The 16,984-nt window shown below is 55.1% G+C and overlaps 1 protein-coding gene and 1 long non-coding RNA gene across 3 annotated transcripts in view; one reads left to right on the plus strand and one right to left on the minus strand.

The window, feature by feature from the left end:
- Positions 1-191: 191 nt before the first annotated feature.
- The window catches only part of RASAL1 (RAS protein activator like 1), a 42,331-nt gene continuing 25,538 nt past the window's right edge, over positions 192-16,984 (minus strand). For both annotated transcript variants that reach the window (XM_026018905.2, XM_072722879.1), the window contains exons 9-24: positions 15,656-15,737; positions 15,442-15,573; positions 13,422-13,510; positions 12,584-12,701; positions 12,301-12,454; positions 11,848-11,912; positions 11,480-11,592; positions 10,275-10,467; positions 6,915-7,052; positions 6,222-6,366; positions 4,886-5,058; positions 3,652-3,789; positions 3,441-3,576; positions 2,464-2,584; positions 1,546-1,622; positions 192-1,297 (exon numbers count right to left, since the gene is read on the minus strand). In XM_026018905.2, the coding sequence (XP_025874690.1) occupies positions 1,158-1,297; positions 1,546-1,622; positions 2,464-2,584; positions 3,441-3,576; positions 3,652-3,789; positions 4,886-5,058; positions 6,222-6,366; positions 6,915-7,052; positions 10,275-10,467; positions 11,480-11,592; positions 11,848-11,912; positions 12,301-12,454; positions 12,584-12,701; positions 13,422-13,510; positions 15,442-15,573; positions 15,656-15,737 (2,014 nt within the window). In that variant the 3' untranslated portion in view covers positions 192-1,157. The remainder of the gene's footprint in view (positions 1,298-1,545; positions 1,623-2,463; positions 2,585-3,440; positions 3,577-3,651; positions 3,790-4,885; positions 5,059-6,221; positions 6,367-6,914; positions 7,053-10,274; positions 10,468-11,479; positions 11,593-11,847; positions 11,913-12,300; positions 12,455-12,583; positions 12,702-13,421; positions 13,511-15,441; positions 15,574-15,655; positions 15,738-16,984) is intronic.
- LOC112935256 (uncharacterized) lies at positions 6,987-11,482 on the plus strand. The gene is made up of 3 exons (XR_003238138.2): positions 6,987-7,071; positions 7,539-7,739; positions 11,224-11,482. It is a non-coding gene; the product is annotated as an uncharacterized lncRNA (long non-coding RNA).

Consider the following 16,984-nt stretch of genomic DNA (forward strand, 5'->3'; position numbering starts at 1 on the left):
GGATCTGCAACAAGCTTCCCATCAGCTCAGCAGCATCCCAGGATGCTGGGTGGCTGCGGCTCCAGGCGACCCCTGCTGACCATCCTTGGGATCGCGCCGCATCTTTCCCAGTCCCCTTTACCTCCAGATCAGCTTTGGTTTCTGTCCCACCCTCTAGTCACACAAAACCAGAAATGAGTCCTTGGAGGCCCTTCCAGTTCTGTCAGTTGGGTGTTCCCAAACATTTTACCCTCTATGATTCATTCTCAAACAAAATCTCACCTCAAACCCTAATATACAACATTGCCCAGCCCCATGATCATCAAATCTCCTGTTATTTTTATCACCAGGGGGACCTTGTTAAAAATCCTGATCCCTGCCTCCACACTCCCTCGGATTCTGATTCAGAAAGTCTGGGTGGGGTCCTGGAATCCACATTGCTAGAAGACAACCTAGGGAGTAAGCTTTGGACCACGGTCTAAGAAAGCCCTCCCTGGCTCCCAAGCCAGCACCGTGGACCTCAGTTTGACAACCACACATCTAGACACTCCTCATTTTATACAGCATGAAATGAGGTCAAAAGACGGGATGAAAGCCTAGCCCAAGGTTTCCTAGGCTTCAAGGGTCTGAGTCTGGGACATTGGGCTCCAAGCCTCCATTATTCCTGAGGGAACTTGATTCTGGAAGCTTGTGGCTAAGACTCTTGGCTACGGCAGGGCTCAGGAGGATCAATGAGGTTTAACGGATTGGCAGACATGAAAACAGGAAGGGCTGAGCCTCTTTAGTGCCTGACTGGGGCAACCAGGCCACATAGGTGTCAGTGATTCAGGTACAGTTGTATCCAGCAGCTCAGGAACGGGCTGGCCTGGTTGGTGTGGGAAGAGCCCAGTCTGGTATAGCAGAAAGCTTCTGGTGAGCCAAATGAGTCAAGCTCCTTATCCCACCCACTCCCATCTGCCTCAGCCCAGAAACTGAGATTCATTCAGTACAAGGCCAGCTCCCTGCCAGAGGGCTTCCATGCTAAGGGCTCTGGACTTAGGGCACTGAGACTAGGAGATCTCTGGAAGCCTCCATGCTACAGTGTCAACGAGGTACAGGACAACCCCAAGGGGCCAGGGTGCGCTGAGAAGGACCCGCTGGCTCCTTCCTCCTCCTTCCGGGCTGGTTCTGGCATCTCCTCAGTGCCCAAGGGGGCCCAGGGCCACCTTCTGCTGCTCCCGCTGCTGGAACTCCTCGTGGGCTTGGTCCAGATCTGCGAGCACCTCCAGCAGGCGGGCAGCTGCCGCTCTCTGCTGGGCCAGGGCATCAGGACAGGCCCCTGCGAGGGAGACAGGGAACCACGGGGCTCAGCCAGGCTGGGCAGGTGGCCATAACCCAGACCCAATGGCTTGCTCAGGCTCCAGACTGGCCCTAGCCCTGAGAGCCCCCATACTCTGTCCCATCACTCACCACACCTGCTGGTGAACTGCAAATGGGACACTCATGGGGAAGGACATAGGAGTGTGCTTGGCAAGTTGTGGGAGGTGGCAGAGAAGGCAAAGAAAGGGGACCTCCTTAGCTTCTTACCTTCCATGGCCCTGGAGCCCTTCTCTGTGTCTGCCTCCGGACTTGAATCTATGCTGGGATCTTCCTGGAATTTTATCCTGGCAGTTGAAAGGGAGAACGATAAGGTTAGTCCCTGACTCCCAATCTTGTTCACCACCCCAGAGATTCTCTGCTGGTTTCAGGAGACACCACAGGTTCCCTTCAGTCACCACCACCACCACCACCACCACCATCATCACAGCAAATACTTAGAGTGCCAGACACTATTATTAGCCCTTCACGTGTATTAACTCATTTAATTATAACAAAAAAAAATGTATCTGAGGTACGTACTTACTTGTGGCTCCATTATACAGTCCACTGAGACACAGAGAGGTAAAGTAACCTGCCCGAGGTTGCACAGCATAATAACTGCTACCACTTACTGAAAGCTGTGACCAGGCATCTACAAAACGCTTCACCTGTATTAGCTCATTTGACCCTCAGGACAACCCAATGAGGAAGGTACTATTCTTATCCGTACTTTCCCGATGAGGAAACGGAAGTACAGAGAGGATAAGCAACATGCCCAAGATCATACAGCCAGTAAGTGGCTAGTCCAGAATTCGAAGCCTGGCAGGGCAGCTTCAGAACCTACTCAAGGAGGAGTTGGAACAAAACTCTAGAATAGTGGGGAAACCCACCAAGAAGGAACAGGAACACATCCCAGGCCTGTGCCCATGTCTCAGGAGGCCCGGCTATTAAAAGATCCAAGATCCACTTCTGCATTGGGGCCTGCCTGAGGATGCCTCCCAGTCCTCCCCTTGAGCCTGCACGCCCCACATCCGGGAGCTCAGCTGAAGCGTACGGAGAGGATGAATAAATGAACACGGCAGGCCATGCGGGGCAGCTGGCCTGGCTGGTCATAGCGGGGGAAGTGGGCCTGATGGGGGCTCCCACCTGAGCTGGTCCCGTCCCAGGAGCAGCTGCCGATACACCATCTGGATCTCGGCGTCGGGATCCAGTGGGTCACTCCAGTCCCCCAGGGTGACGGCCGAGTGTGTGCGGCTGCAACCAGCAGCTGAGGGGAACATGGCACCATCAGTACCGCCTCCCCTCGCCCCTCCAGAATCGCCCCCCCCAACCGTGGCAGATGGTCGCCAAGCCCCGACCCTTCTGCCTCTAAAGTCATTCTCCCAACCTACTACTTTCACCAAGCTCCACTGCCTCCACTCCCGCCCAGCAGAGCAGTGGCCTCTCTCCCCCTCCAGGCTCCTCCCACAGTCCAGGCTCCAGCCACACAGACCCTTTTCAATCTTTCAGCTCTTCCTGGGCCACCACCGGGCCTTTGCTCATGCTCTCTACTCCACTTACAACACTTCCTTACCCCATCCTTGTCACCAACTTCACTGCTTAATGCCTACTCTTCTCAGGTCACATCTAAACAGCACAATAAAAATTAATTTATAAAAAAAATAAAAAAAAAAATAAACAGCACCTCCTCCAGTAAGCCCTCCTTGATCTCCAGCTCTGGGGCTGGGTCAGAGGCATTCCCTAGAGCCTCAAAGGCCTCACCTTGGTACTTATTAAGACTATTACAATTGTCTGGTTATTCACTTGTCTGCCTCCAGAGCAAGCCTCACGCCTGTGTACCACTAGATGCCTGGCGCATAGTAGGTGCTTAAAAAATACCTCACATGTAATGAGCACTATGTGCTGGGCAGTGTTCTAAGTGCTTTGTGTGTATCAACCCACTCCATCCTCAAACAACCTAAGAAAGCAGATACTTTCATTAACCCCATTTCATGCTTGAGGAGCCTGAGGCACAGAGAGGTTAAGGAACTTGCCCCAGGTTGCACAGCCAGCCCAGGCGGAGGTGGGACACCGCTGATTGACAGGCAGGGAGGGAGGAACCTGAGCCCGCCCTGCCCCCTCACCTGAGCGCTCAGCCCGGAGGCAGCAGGTCCAGCGCGAGCTGCGGAAGGCACCGGGGTGGCAGGCGGCCAGCTTGTCCGGGTTGGGGGCGCTGGCCTTCCGCAGGGCCGACAGCCACTGGTTGAGCTCGTTCACATTCTGCAGGGATGGAGGGGCGGTCAGGGCTGGGGTGGGACCCGAGGGACGCCCTCCGCCCCATCCTTGGCGCCTCACCTTGCACTGGAGGTAGGTGGTGTGCGGCGCCCCCGCACCTGCCTGCGTTACCACCTGCATCACGTGCGGCAGCTGGAAGGCGCCCTCGTCCACGCGCTCCACGGCGCGGATGTGCGACACCGGGATGGAGGAGCGCATCTGGGAGACAGGCCTGTCGCTGCAGGGTGGGCTGGGGGCCGGAGCGGCGGGGCCCAGGGACAGCTTTCCTTTGGGGACGTGCATCAGGGGATGTCCCCGCCGCGCTCCCCGCCCCCGACCCCGGAGTGGGACACTCAGAGCCTGTGTTATCTGTAATCCGGGTGCACTACCACTGTCATGCCGCGAGTCCCCGGCTCCGCCCCATCACTGCAAGGCAGCGACAACTTCCCGGGGCACCAGCTTCCATCACCATCACCAATGGGCATAGCCACCGCGGGCTCCCGCGGAGGGGACGTGCTTCCCGGCACTCCACATTTATCAACCTACACACATTTCTGGGGCTGAGTCCATGTGCAGACGAGCAAACTGAGGCGCAGCAGGCTACCTGACCCTCCCGAGGTCACTCAGCTAGTGGAGCTGGGGTTGGAAACCGGGGACTGGAACTCTAGAATCTCTGCTTTGCTGACGAAGTGGGAATAATAAGCAACCACACCCTGTCCAGCCTTAGCTACTATTCACGGGTGGGCAGACACAGAAATGCAAACGTGCCAGCAGGTGCCTGAGTTGCTGTGGATTTCAATGGCAAGCTCAGGAGAACAGGGATTTTATGTCTTCTTTACTGCTGTATGTCCAGCGCCTAGAACACTGCATAGTGTATAGTAGGCACCCAAAAAATGTTTGATGAATGAGTGAGCGAACAAATGCCAGCACGCGTGTACCTACACAGCCAGGCGGAGACGTCTGAGCTAGCAGATTCAATTTTATGGGAGTAGGACAGCGTGTGGGCATAGAGCTGGGTGGGAGCACCTGAGGGCAGCTACCATTGTCCGTGTCCTGGGCATGTCCACACCTGGGGGGTGGTGTGCAGGCCACTACAGGTGCACATTCTGAAGGATGTCTGATGGTGAATGTAGGTAGTACCTGTGTCTGTCCTGTGCCCACACTGGCACAAAGGCATGAGCAGAGCCTGGCCTGAGACTCTGGATTGGCTACGTCCTTGCCCCATCCTGTCCTCAGTTTCCCCCTGGTTACAGAGAGGCAGTTCTACGAGGGCAACCACCACTGGAAACCCCTCCACTGTGGGCTGGAGCCCCACCTGCCACTCAGGACTCTTGGAGTAGGAGAGGGTCTCCCCGCTGAGCCAGAAGTAACGCTTCTTGAAGGCAAAGCGTGTGGCCAGGCCGGCGGGCTCCTCCTTGCGCTTCAGCAGGTAACCTTCCCGAACAATCACCGAGGGGGCCACCAGGGCCCTGGCTGGGCTCCCAGCCTCTGGGAAATGGGGAGGGGGACAGTGAACCCCTCATATCCAGGCCCAACCTGCCCTGCCCCTGTACCCTGGGCTTCTATAGCTGAGCATGAGGCAGGATGATGGACAGCAGGACAGCCTTGCGCTACACTCCTCCAGGTATCACTGGAGGTGGGGTGAGGAGCACAAAGTAGGCCACAACAGTCCCTCTCCTGAAGCTCTGTAGACAGTGGTGCAGGCAGCCCGCAGGGCAGCATGCCTCATGAAGTCAGTCCAGGGAATACCTGCCAACTAGGCACCCTGGGGAGTCCCTCCCCAATGCCAGCCATGGGGACCCTGCTATGCCACAACCAGGGTTTCACATCAGGACAGGTTCCTCCTATGTGACTTGCATCCAACTATCTCTTGCCCTGGGCCCCACACTGTGATACAGACTTAGCCCCAACTCTTCTGCTTAAAACTGTCCCACGTTCCATTTCACTGCACAGCAAAGCTCAGCCGCCTACGAAGCCCCACACAATCTGGCCCCTACCTCTCCTTTGTGCTCCCTCATTCACTCTTCTGCATTGGCTCCTCCTTGTTGCTACACCCCAGGGCCTTTGCACATGTGGTTCCCAGCCTGGAATTCTCTTCCCAGGGATCTTCATGGCTTACTCTCTGTCCTCCTTTAGGTCTTTGCTCCAAGAACACCCTACAAAGGTCATTTCTGTCCACCCTACCTAAAAGTCGGACCTGCCACCCCCACCCCAACATTCTCTTCCCTCTTTTTGCTCCTTATGCTGTCATTCCTGGACATACTACATTATATGCTAACTCATCTTGTTTATAGCCTGTGGTCCCTGCTCAGATAAAACTTCCATGAGAGCAGGATTTCTTCTGTCTTCTCTGCTGCTGTTTCCCCAGCACCTGGAAGTGTCTTGTAAGCACTTAAGAGATATTTTTTGATTGCTTGCACAGCATGCAACAGCACTCAGACACACCTCCACATCGGCTGGGATGGCCTGGAGGACAGGGCCTGAGCTCTGTTCATCTCTGGGACCTAGCACAGTAGGGGCCAGGAGATGTTAGTTGACTGAGTAGCTGACCCACTGGTCCACAGTCTCAGTTCTGGGGGTGGGGTGGGGAAAGGCAGGTCCCGAGGGTCCATAGAGTGACAAGCCAGATGTGGCAGGAACAAGGGACTCACCCTCCTCCCCATCCACATCCACCAGCTGGTCCAGGAAGTGTCTCACACGTGAGATACTCTGCAGCAGGAAAGGGTGGAGGGGGGCCATCCACAGCTCCTTGCCCTGGCCCAGTTGCTGGCCCAGGTTTCCAATGCTTTGCACAGCCTGGAGCAAAGAAGCAGGGGATGCCAGGGCCGAGGTCACTGCAGGGGAAGGGCTGTCTGTGAACCCAGAACAGAGCCCCTGAATCTCAGATCAGTGCTCAATGAAAGAAGACTCGTGGCAGCATCTGCTTTGAGCAGTATCTACCCCTCCCTGTGGACAGATATGCACCCCTGGTGCCCTTATTCTGTTCCCTCTGGAGCCCAATTCCCCTCCCCAGGACTGCCTGATCCTATCATGCATACTTTGGAGCCCATCGGAACCTCAAAATATGGCCACTTGGCAAAGATGGTCTAATTCATACTAAGGTATAAATGACTACTAGCCCACTTCCTGCTTTCCTCCTGGAAGGCTGGGGTTTTCTTTTCAAGAGAAGAAATTGGAGAACATATGAATGAATGCCTTCCCATTCAGGATGGAGGGCTAATGGGTGTTTCAGACTGCTTTCTCTGAGTCTCATTTGGGTCTTCTGCAAGTTTGGCCTTCCAGCTCTATGCCTACGCTTTTCCCTGGCTCAGAACCCCCAGGATGTGGGACTCCACTTTCGGCACCTTGGCGAGGAGTAGCAGCGAGCGACTGGTCTGGGGATCCGCGTGCTGGTCCCGGAGGTCAAACAGCTTCGGGGTGAGGATGGCAGGTGCAAAGAATCGCAGGAAGAGAAAGCCACTTATGGCCAGGTACTTCACGTCCTGCCAAGAGGAGCAGCAGGTGAGAGGAGCCCCCAGGAACCCACTGCCCAGATGGGGAAACTGAGGCAGCACGGACTATAGGTGGGTGGTGCAAGGGGAAGTGGGATGGGAGATGGGCCAGGAGACCATACTGGTCTGCCAAGATGGCTTTTTCTCTCTGGACCTCAGTTTCTCCACCTGCAAAATAAAGTGACAATACCAATCCTGCACAATCAGCTTGAGCCCAACATCCTCAGTCTGCCTTGTGCCAAGCACCATGCGAAGGGCACAGCCCTATAGATGAAGCAGCATCATATTCCCCTTTAACAGACGAGGAAGCAGAAATTCTGAGATGCCAGGAGACTTGCCCAAGGTGACATAGTTGGTGACTAGAGGCAGAATTCAATCCTGGTCTATGATTTATTGCATTATCAGCACCACGCCAGATACCTCTGCATCCATTTATTTAGTACTCACCCTGGGAGGGGTTCTATCTCCGTTTTACAGAGAAGGCAACTGAAGCCCAAAGAGAGGCCACTTGCCCAAGGCCACACAGCTGTAAATGGCAGAGCCAAGACCTGAACCCAGGCAGGATTGGAACTCTCAGCTCTTCATCGCACTCTCCCCGCATCGCACTCTCCTGTGGACCACTTGCTGAGCGGCAGGAACCAGCCTGAACTAACAATCCCACGGCGTACAGCGTACGGCGTACGTATTATTTCCCTCATTTTCTGGATGAGGAAACAGGCTCAGGAGTGAATCCAGTCCAGCTGGCTCCTGAGCCAGTCCTGTGTGCCCCCCCTAGCCCCAGCCCCTGCCTCCTACAACCTGTAGAGTACAGTGCCCCTCTGTGTGAGTGCCAGGCCTGGGCCACCTACCTGCAAGCGAGACTGGTTCCCCCAGCGCCAGCAGAGGGAACTGAGAGAGAGGGTGTGCCTTTATCCTGGGTGCATCTGGCTCTCCCCAAATCACTCCCCACCCACCTTTCACACTTGCCTAGCTATATTTAGCCCAAGAATGTGCTCCAGTATTTATTTAGAGGTTGTATTCACACTTGAGACAATACCTTCCCTGGGTGCGTGCCAGCTTCCTGCGGTACCTCTGCATTCACAGGGAGCCCTGCCAAAAGCTGGGTGCTTAACACTGCCCAGAGGGAGGGTCTCTGCCCCCACTCCCACTCATCTGGGACCCTGAGCTGCCCCCAAGGCCACCGCCCCCTCGCCTGCCATATTCCAGGGTAATGTGAGTCTTTGATATGAGCTCTTCGACTTCCTCTCTTAAGAAGGAGGAACAGGTGTCAGAGCGGCAGAAAAAGGGGTTCCCCTGGGTTTCCATGACCCCATCCACCCTCATGGGTCTGAGAACGTCCCTGCTCCCTGCCCATGGCCTCTGCTAACTGTGGGAGGTGAGAACAAGAGGACACTTGGGTGTCACTGATATTGGGTCCCCCACAAGGGCCAGACTGTCTAGGGAGCTGGCCTCTCCACTTCCCTGCCACAGCTGTGTCCCACTTAGCACCTCCAGCCCAGGCGAGAGCCTGGCAAAGTGGGGCGTAAATCAAGTCACGTCACAGTTTGGAGGCCCAGAGCTCACTCCTCAGCGGGGCCAAAGGGGAGAAGGGAAGACCCCCACTGGGAGAGTAGAGGCCTCGCTTGAAGTCCACAACCCTCGGCCAAGGCTCTTGACCTCTCTGGGCCTCTGTAAACAGAATGCGGGGAGAGGCGTAGCATAATCAAAAGCTCTTAATTCAAGTTCTTAGGGACCAGGCCATTACCTCTCCACCATTTAGCAGATCTTAGATTCTTTTTTTTTTTTTTTTAAGATTTATTTGTTGATTTATTTATGATAGACACAGAGAGAGAGGCAGAGACACAGGAGGAGAGAGAAGCAGGCTCCATGCCAGGAGCCCGACGCGGGACTCGATCCTGGGACTCCAGGATCGCGCCCTGGGCCAAAGGCAGGCGCCAAACCGCTGAGCCACCCAGGGATCCCCCAGATCTTAGATTCTTCTACAAACTGAACCCCCAGTCCACATTTCTATTACCTCAGCACAACCTAAGAGCCTGATGTGAGGCCATTTGTAAGATAGGACAACAACAGCCACCTGGAAGGGATGCTGACCATTAAACCGGGGGGGCTCAGACTGGTAACCCACGGGCCAGTCCAGCTGCAAATGTGTAATAACTGGCTCAAAGTGGAGTTGTTTTGTAGTTGTTGTTAGGTGAATTAGTGCCAACATTTTAAAAATGAGAGACCTCACATAAAATCCAGAGTGTTGGCTTCAGAAAATGAACTCTCAGGATCTGGCAATACTGGGTCCCCATTCCAACATGACAATAACTGATTGTCTGGAGCTGCCCCCTGAAGACAAGCTGTGGGAGCTCCAGTTTGCCACAGTCCCTACCATTCCCTGCTGACCCACACTGCAACCACTTTGTTCATTTATCTCACCTGCGGCAGCACCTGGGCTCTCAATTTTTTTTAAAGATTTTATTTATTTATTCATGTGAGACACACAGAGAGAGGCAGAGACATAGGCAGAGGGAGAAGCAGGCTCCCTGCGGGGAGCCCGATGTGGAACTCGATCCTAGGACCGCGGGATCACGCCCTGAGCCAAAGCCTCAACCACTGAGCCACCCAGGTGCCGCTGAGCTCTCAACTTTGATATCAATATTGACAAAACACTAGCACATGTGGGGCTTTATACTTAGGCTATTTTGGGGCATCCGCTACTGAGCACCTACTGTGAGCCAGCGTGCTTACTCGTTCTTGCGTGCTCTCTCTCACTCACTCTGATAGCTGAATTTTAGAAGCACTTACTTTGTGCCAGACTCTATTATTTGGTGGTTTTGAGTGCAGACTCAGAAGCCAGCCCACCCAGATAGGTGCCCATCCCAGGACCATGTGACTTAGTCTCTCTGGGCCTCTGTTTCCTCCTCTGTGAAATGGGAGCATACTGGTACCCACCCCATAGGGTGGATATGAAGACGAGCTAAGGTAAGGAATACATCAAAGTAGGTCCGAGCCCTGGTAAGCGTTGGCACCTGTTACTACAATTACTGTTATTCCCACCACGTCTGGTTCCCAGAACCCGCCAGGAATGCCATCTTCACTTGTGCCAGGACACACCATACACACAGTTCTGTCCCATGTCTGCCCTACCTCTCCGTGTGACCCTGGACGAGCTGCTGCCCTTCCCCAGCCTCAGTCTCCCCATCTGCTCCATGGAAACATGTGGCCCACCTGGTGCTCCGCCTGGGGGAAACGCTTCTCCACGCACTGGTGCAGCTGCTTGAAAGCAAGGCGCATGGCAGGTGGGCAGCGCCCCACAGAGCCCACGATGGCGTCCACGATGGGCCCCAGGTAGCCCGTCAGCAGCCCCAGGCTGGCGTCCCGCACGTGCTCCTCGGAGGGCGTGCCCTTGAAGGAGATTCTCCTGGGGAAACGGAGTGGCTGTGCCTCGGAGCCCAGCATCTGTCTGCTCAGAACCCTCCACCAGCAACCTCCCCAGCCGAGCTGAGAGTACCCACCTTCCCGTCCCACCTCCACAACCTCCCCTCCTACCATCCCCACCAGGCTCCTGCTGCTGCTTAAGCATGCTGAGCTTATTCCTGTCTCGGAGCCTTGCACATGCTGTTCCCTCTGCCTGAGACACTCTTGCACCCATTAACTCAAATGACCCCTCCTCAAAGAGGCCATCCCTTCCACATCACACATCATCACCAACTCTGGTTCAGGACATTGTCAGCAGGGACATGCTGGACACATGCTCCCACCTTTGCACTTGCTCTGCCCTCTGCCCGGGACACTCTTCCACCAAATCTCTGCCTCCCTACCTCCCTCATCTCCTTCAAGTCTTTGCTGAAAGGTCCCCTTCTCTGTGAGGCTGTCCTTCTGAGCACCCTGTGGAGTACTGCAAGCCCCTGCCCTGCTCCTGGCACTTCCCACAACCCTTCCCCCACTCTCTCTCCCTCCATTCCACTGAGCAGCTTCAATAGCCTTCTTTAGTTGACTATCTGCCTCCCCCTGAGAGGCGGATTTGCATCCACCTATTCCCTACTGTGGACCAGTGATCAGTTCAGCCAGAGACTGGCACATAGTAGGTTCTCAATGATTGTTCTATTGGGTGTGTGATGGCATAACACTTTAGTACCTGCAGTATTTTCATCCCTTCTTTCTTGTTCCCATATAGGTGTAAGGTCTGTCTTGCCCACCTCAGAGTTGGGATTTGAACCCAGGAGCTGTTTCGGAGTCCTGCCCATCACCACTACCCTACACAGCCTAAGGATCTCGGTGCTCCCGGTGAGGCTTTATGCTGGAATTGCGGAGCTCCCGAGCAACTGTGCCAGAGGGAGTGGTGACTACTGGCACAGCCCCAGCCTGATAAAGCTCTGGGCAGACAAGGGGGCTGCCAGGGGGTCAGGGTTCTCCCCTGAGGCTTTGCTCACCTGGTGCGGCCCAGGTCCATCTTGCACGGGTCCAGCTCCATGTACTTCTTTTCCTCGAAGACGCGGGTAATCACCGGCTTCAGGACCTCGTGCAGGTAAGGCATGCCCACGAGCTGAGGGCAGGAGCACCCCATGGGACTGAGGGCTGAAGATGAGGCCGGGGCGTGCCCAAGAGGCAGGGGCAGGGAGACTGTGCAGGGAGAGCCTCAGAGCGAGGCTGTGGCATGCCCATGAGCGGGAGTAGTGGGCACTATGCAGGTGCATCTCAGGGAAAGGCCAGGCACCAGCCACCAGTACCCTGACCCAGCTACCCTGAGCCAGTTGAGACCAACCACGCTCTGGGCCCCACCAGGCCTTTGCCTGCTCACCTTCATAAACTGTTCCATTGCCTTGGATGCCAGGGAATTAGAACGGAAGAGGGTGTTGGGGTCAGCTGGGAGGACAGAGGGAAGTGTTTGCTGAGATTTGGGGGCTGGATCCACCTCACCCCATCCACCCAGGGTGGGAGTCGTGATTCTTCCAGCCTCAGGAATCAGGTAGAGCTGCAACATCAACTCCATCCACAATCCAGGGGCCCAGAATGGTTCAATGAGCTGCCTAAGGTCACACAGCTCAAGAGTAGCACAGCCAGCACCTGAATCCAACACTGCATCCCCAGCTGGCTAGTGGTGCACACGTAGGAACCCCCCCCCACACACACACACAGTCCCCACATATGAGGCCCGGCCTCTGCCTGACGCCCCACCCCTGTTTCTCCCTCAGAGACCCTATGCGGACCCATCCCTGGGATGTGATGTCTGGGGCTCACGTAGGCAACTCACTGGTCCGCATAACCTCACGCCGGGTGAGATAGTCCAGAAAGGGTCCAGCCAGGCCTTTGCCAAGAAAGAGCTTCACCAGCTTGGTGGCAAGGTCCTGGCGGCAGTCCCCCAAGGTCAGTTCCTCCAGCACAGCCAGCGGACTAGCAGCATCCTCCTGGGGAAGGATGAGAGGCAGGAGAGGTGGCCCAGGGCCCTGAGGCCCCAAAGCAAAAGAGCCCCGGTAGGGATCCCTAAAGCAGGGGGAGGCCATAATCCAGATCCCCAGCAGAATTGATGCACTCACCTCTGCTGGCTCCAGCACAGATGCCATGAGCAGCTCCATGAGCGGCTGGTAATACCCGGAGGGCAGGATTCGGTCCTCGCTGAGGCGCACCTTCAGCCGCAGGGCACCCAGGGTTCCCCTGATGGGGATCAGACCACAGAGGAGAGAGCAGTAAGTATGTATGTGCAGGTGTGGACGGCCAAGATAGGCAGGCACAAACACAGATATGGAGCATGCATATTAGCAAAACGAGGCAGATGTGGGCAGATGTGAACAGGTGTGGCCAGGGTGGGCAGGTGTGAACAGGTGTGAGCAGATATTGACGGGGATAAACAGGAACGGCCGAGCACAGAGTCAACAGATACGGCTGGTGTGGAATGATGTGGCCAGGTAAACAAATGTATACACCGTGAAGGGACAACGTGGAGAGGTGTGGATAGTATAGTCAGATGCAGACAAGTGTGGGCAGGTGTGGACAGGTGTGGGTATAGTGAACAGATGTTGACAGGGATAAACAGGAATGACAGGGAAAGTCAATGTAAACAGTGTGGCCGGTATGAGGTGTACAAGAACGGACAGTGTGAACAGGCATGGGCAGGTGTGGAAGGACCCAGGGTTTTGAACACGCATCGACTAGTGTGAACTGACACACTCGCATGCAAACAGGTGGATGGGTACAGGGTGAACTCATTTGGACATACGGAAACACCCATTATAAGACTTTTGTGAAGTGAGTGAATGAAGTGACATGGTGACAGCTTGTGGGCAGACTTGGGCACCCACGAGGACCTGCCCGCAAGCTGAAGATGGCACTCAGCACGGGTTCAGCCTGGCCGCCCCCCTCCGCGCCCACATTTACCCAGAATCCTCCTCGGCTCTGGGAAAGGGTAGGAGACGGAACCAACCACTGGGTGCGTTCTGCTGCAGGACCTGCGGGGGGAATTCCACCTGCGGTGGGGACACGAAGACCCTCAGGTGAGCTCCACCTTGCCAGGCCCAAGGCCTCACCTGGGCCTAGAAGAAGAGCTTGGGCTGCCCCCCTATGAGGAGGGGGGAGGCATTTACTGCCGGGGCCCACCTCCTTTCTCCTACCATGCCCCATCGACACAACAGCAGCCACACTCCCTCCCCTGGTCCCAATTTACTAGCTCCTGTCAGGACACTAAGGGCCTCCAGGGTGATTCACATTCGGGGAAACTGAGGCCTGGAGAGATAGAGTGACTTGCCCAAGGTCACACAGCTTCTAGAGACCACATAACTGGACTGAGGCCATCGTCAGCTGTTTGGGTACACAAATCGCATCTGTCCAAAAGCTGAAAGACAGTCCAGAAGGCCCCTGAGCCCCACCCTCTCTCTCTTTTAAAATTACTTTATAAAGATGTCATTTGCATCACATACAATTCATGTATTTAACAAGTGTAATTCAGTGGTTTTCAGTCTACTCACAGAGCTCTGCGAAACCATCACCACTAATTTCGGAACATTTACTGTCAGCGCCCCCAAACTCCTGTGCTCATTAGGTGTCACTGTTCAGCTCCCACCCGCACCCCCAGCCCCTGGCCACCACTGATCCACTGTCTCTCTCCACATGTTCACCTACGCCAGACATCTCATGTAAATGAAATTGTATCATATGTGGGGGTTTGGGACTGGCTTCTGTCCCTTAGCATGTCTTCTGGGTTCACCCAGGTGCCACGACCTCGTTCCCTCTTATGGCCGAGGAACACTCCGTTGTACGGATACACCTGCTGTATGTATTCACTCAGCTGCGGAGGGACATTTGCGTTGCCTCCACTCTTGGCTCTCATGGACAATGCTGCTGTGAACATTCATGTACAAGCTTTTGTGCGGACATGTGTTTTCATTTTTCTTGATGCAAACCTAGAGGTAGAATTGCCAGGGCACGTGGTGATGCTTTTTAACCATCTGAGGGACAGCCAGGCTGTTTCCCACAGCTGCTGCACTGTTTATACATCCATCCTCTCACCGCCACTGGCTGTGCATAACCTAGTCTCCCCGAAACCTGCTCGAATCTTGCCTTCCTTTTAAAAACCATCAGCCCCAGGACCCCTGGGTGGCTCAGCAGTTGAGCGTCTACCTTCGGCTTGGGGTGTGATCGCGGGATCCAGGATCGGGTCCCGCATCGGGCTCCTTGAGGGGAGCCTGCTTCTCCCTCTGCCTGTGTCTCTGCCTCTCTCTGGGTCGCTCATGAATGAATAAATAAAATCTTTTTAAAAAACATTTAAAAGTAAATAAATTAAAAATAAATTTTAAAAAATAAAAACTGTCAGCCCTGACTATACATCCACTACCACTGAGAGGCAGGGGCAGTTGCATCCATTTTACAAATGTGCAAACTGAGGTTCCAAGAGAGACCTTGAGCCCGGTGCTTCCAGGGGGTAGGGGTTAAGCACTGAAATTCTGGAGTCAGAGAAACCTGAACTCAGATCCTGGCTCTGCCATTTCCTAGTCGTATAGCCTTGGGAAAGTCACCCAGCTTCTCTGAATGAACCTCGGTTTTCCCATCTATAAAATGCAGACAACAGCCCCAGTCTCAAAGGGTGGTCATGAGGAGTACATAAGTGAGATCTTGCTGGAGAAGCACTTAGCACATGGTCATTCTGAGTACCCTCACCCCAGAATGAGGATCTGGGCCCGCCCTGTGACCTTGGGCAGGTTCCTGCCCCTTGGAGAGCCTCTGTCTCCTCACCTGTACAATGGGGCAGTGGCACTCCATCGCCCGGGCCGGGCCAAGGAGCTAGTTGAGACAGCCTTCACATCAATCCTTCCAGATCTCAGGATGCACAGCCCATCTCCCCTCTCCTTCCCTCGTGGGGGTACTGGGGATCCATGAAGGGTGTTGGGGAGGGGGTGCTTACCATGCCTAAGAAGTCATTCTTGCCCACCATGTCCCAGTCCCAGAGCTCCACCCGCAGCGGGGCTGGGGCACCTGGCATCTCCCGCAGCTCCAGCACTTCATCCCAGTGTGGGAAACGGGTCTTCTTGATAGTCTGGGGAAGGCGGAGAGAGCGCAAGAGCTGAGGAGGGCCCGCCTCCATGCCCACCCCTCCCCGGATCCATGACACCACTCACTGAAGTCTCCAGGCTCTGGCTGCCCCAGAACACTCGAGCGAATGGGTCAGATGTGCCGGTGATGTCTCGGGGGGCCAGGTCCCTGTGGACAGATGAGGAAAGGAGTGAGGGATACAGGAACTCTGAGGACCAAATCCCAAGCTAGACCTTGAAAAGGGGGTTCAGGGGGGAACTATTCAAATGCCTCTGGCCTCTACTGTGGGGACCCAACAAGGAGTACCCCTCACCCTGCCTGTCCAAGCCCAGTATCTTCCTGTGGACCAGTGTGACCCTATGAGGAGGCCCTAGTAAGGCCCTATCTTCCAGATAAGGGAAATGAAGCACCAAAAGGTCAAATCCTGAATCACAAGGCCCAAGAGGTGAAGGTGCAGTGGGGAGTGGGAAGAGAGCCTCAGTTTCTCTGGAACCCCTGGATAGGAGACCAGACGCCAGGGTTCAAAGCCTGGCCCTACCACCCTTTGGCTGGGGGACACTAGGGAAAGTCGCTTCACTGCCATGAGCCTCAGTTTCCTCATCTGGAAAATGGAAATAATAATGGACCAACCTCACAGGGCCGAGGCTTAAAGGACATGATGTGTATAAAAGGCTGAGCACAGCAGCTGGCAGGATGTGAGCACCCATTCATTCATTCATTCATTCAACAAACATTCATGCCTCCACCCTGCCTGGGACCCAAGAAAAGGCTTGAGGCAAGGACCTCCTGTCTCCGGTTGCCACGACAACCCCAAAGTCTCACCTCAGTCAGTTTTCCCAATCCCTCCCTCCTGAGATCCCCCAAATCCAGTACAGCCCCTCACCAGGGGCTGCTGGCTTCCTCCTGCTGCGCCTCTCCCACCCCTGCTTGGCATCCAAAGCCTTCTTCGGTTTCCTAGGAGCCAGCCCAGTTGCTAAGCGACAGCAATCAGTCCTCTCCTGCTTGCAAGGATCCTGCACAGCCTTGTGGCTGAGGAGGAAGCCACTGGCACAAAGCAGATGAGGAGCCCACTGTCCCATGCTCAGTCCTTTTGCCCGTCCTCTGCCACCCTGGTACTCCATCCAGATGCCAGGGAACCCTGGCTGGAGACAGAAATCTGGAGATGGTGAGAGAGGCACAGAGAGGGCAAGGAAAGGCTTTAAGGCCACACAGCAAACCAGAAGTAAAGGTCCTCCCCAACCTGACTGAGGACTGGTCTAAAAGTGAGGGTTGGGGGAGTAAGGTGTGAAAACAAGGCAGAAAGACAAGATGAGAGATGAGTGGGGAAGAGGGATGGGAGTATTTAAGGAAGCAGAATGATGGGGGAGCTGAGGAAGAAAGGAGGGGACTGCAGAGTGATAAAAGGCAGGCGGAAA

Source organism: Vulpes vulpes, chromosome 10, assembly GCF_048418805.1.
Source record: "Vulpes vulpes isolate BD-2025 chromosome 10, VulVul3, whole genome shotgun sequence".
NCBI classification, from domain to species: Eukaryota; Metazoa; Chordata; class Mammalia; order Carnivora; family Canidae; genus Vulpes; species Vulpes vulpes.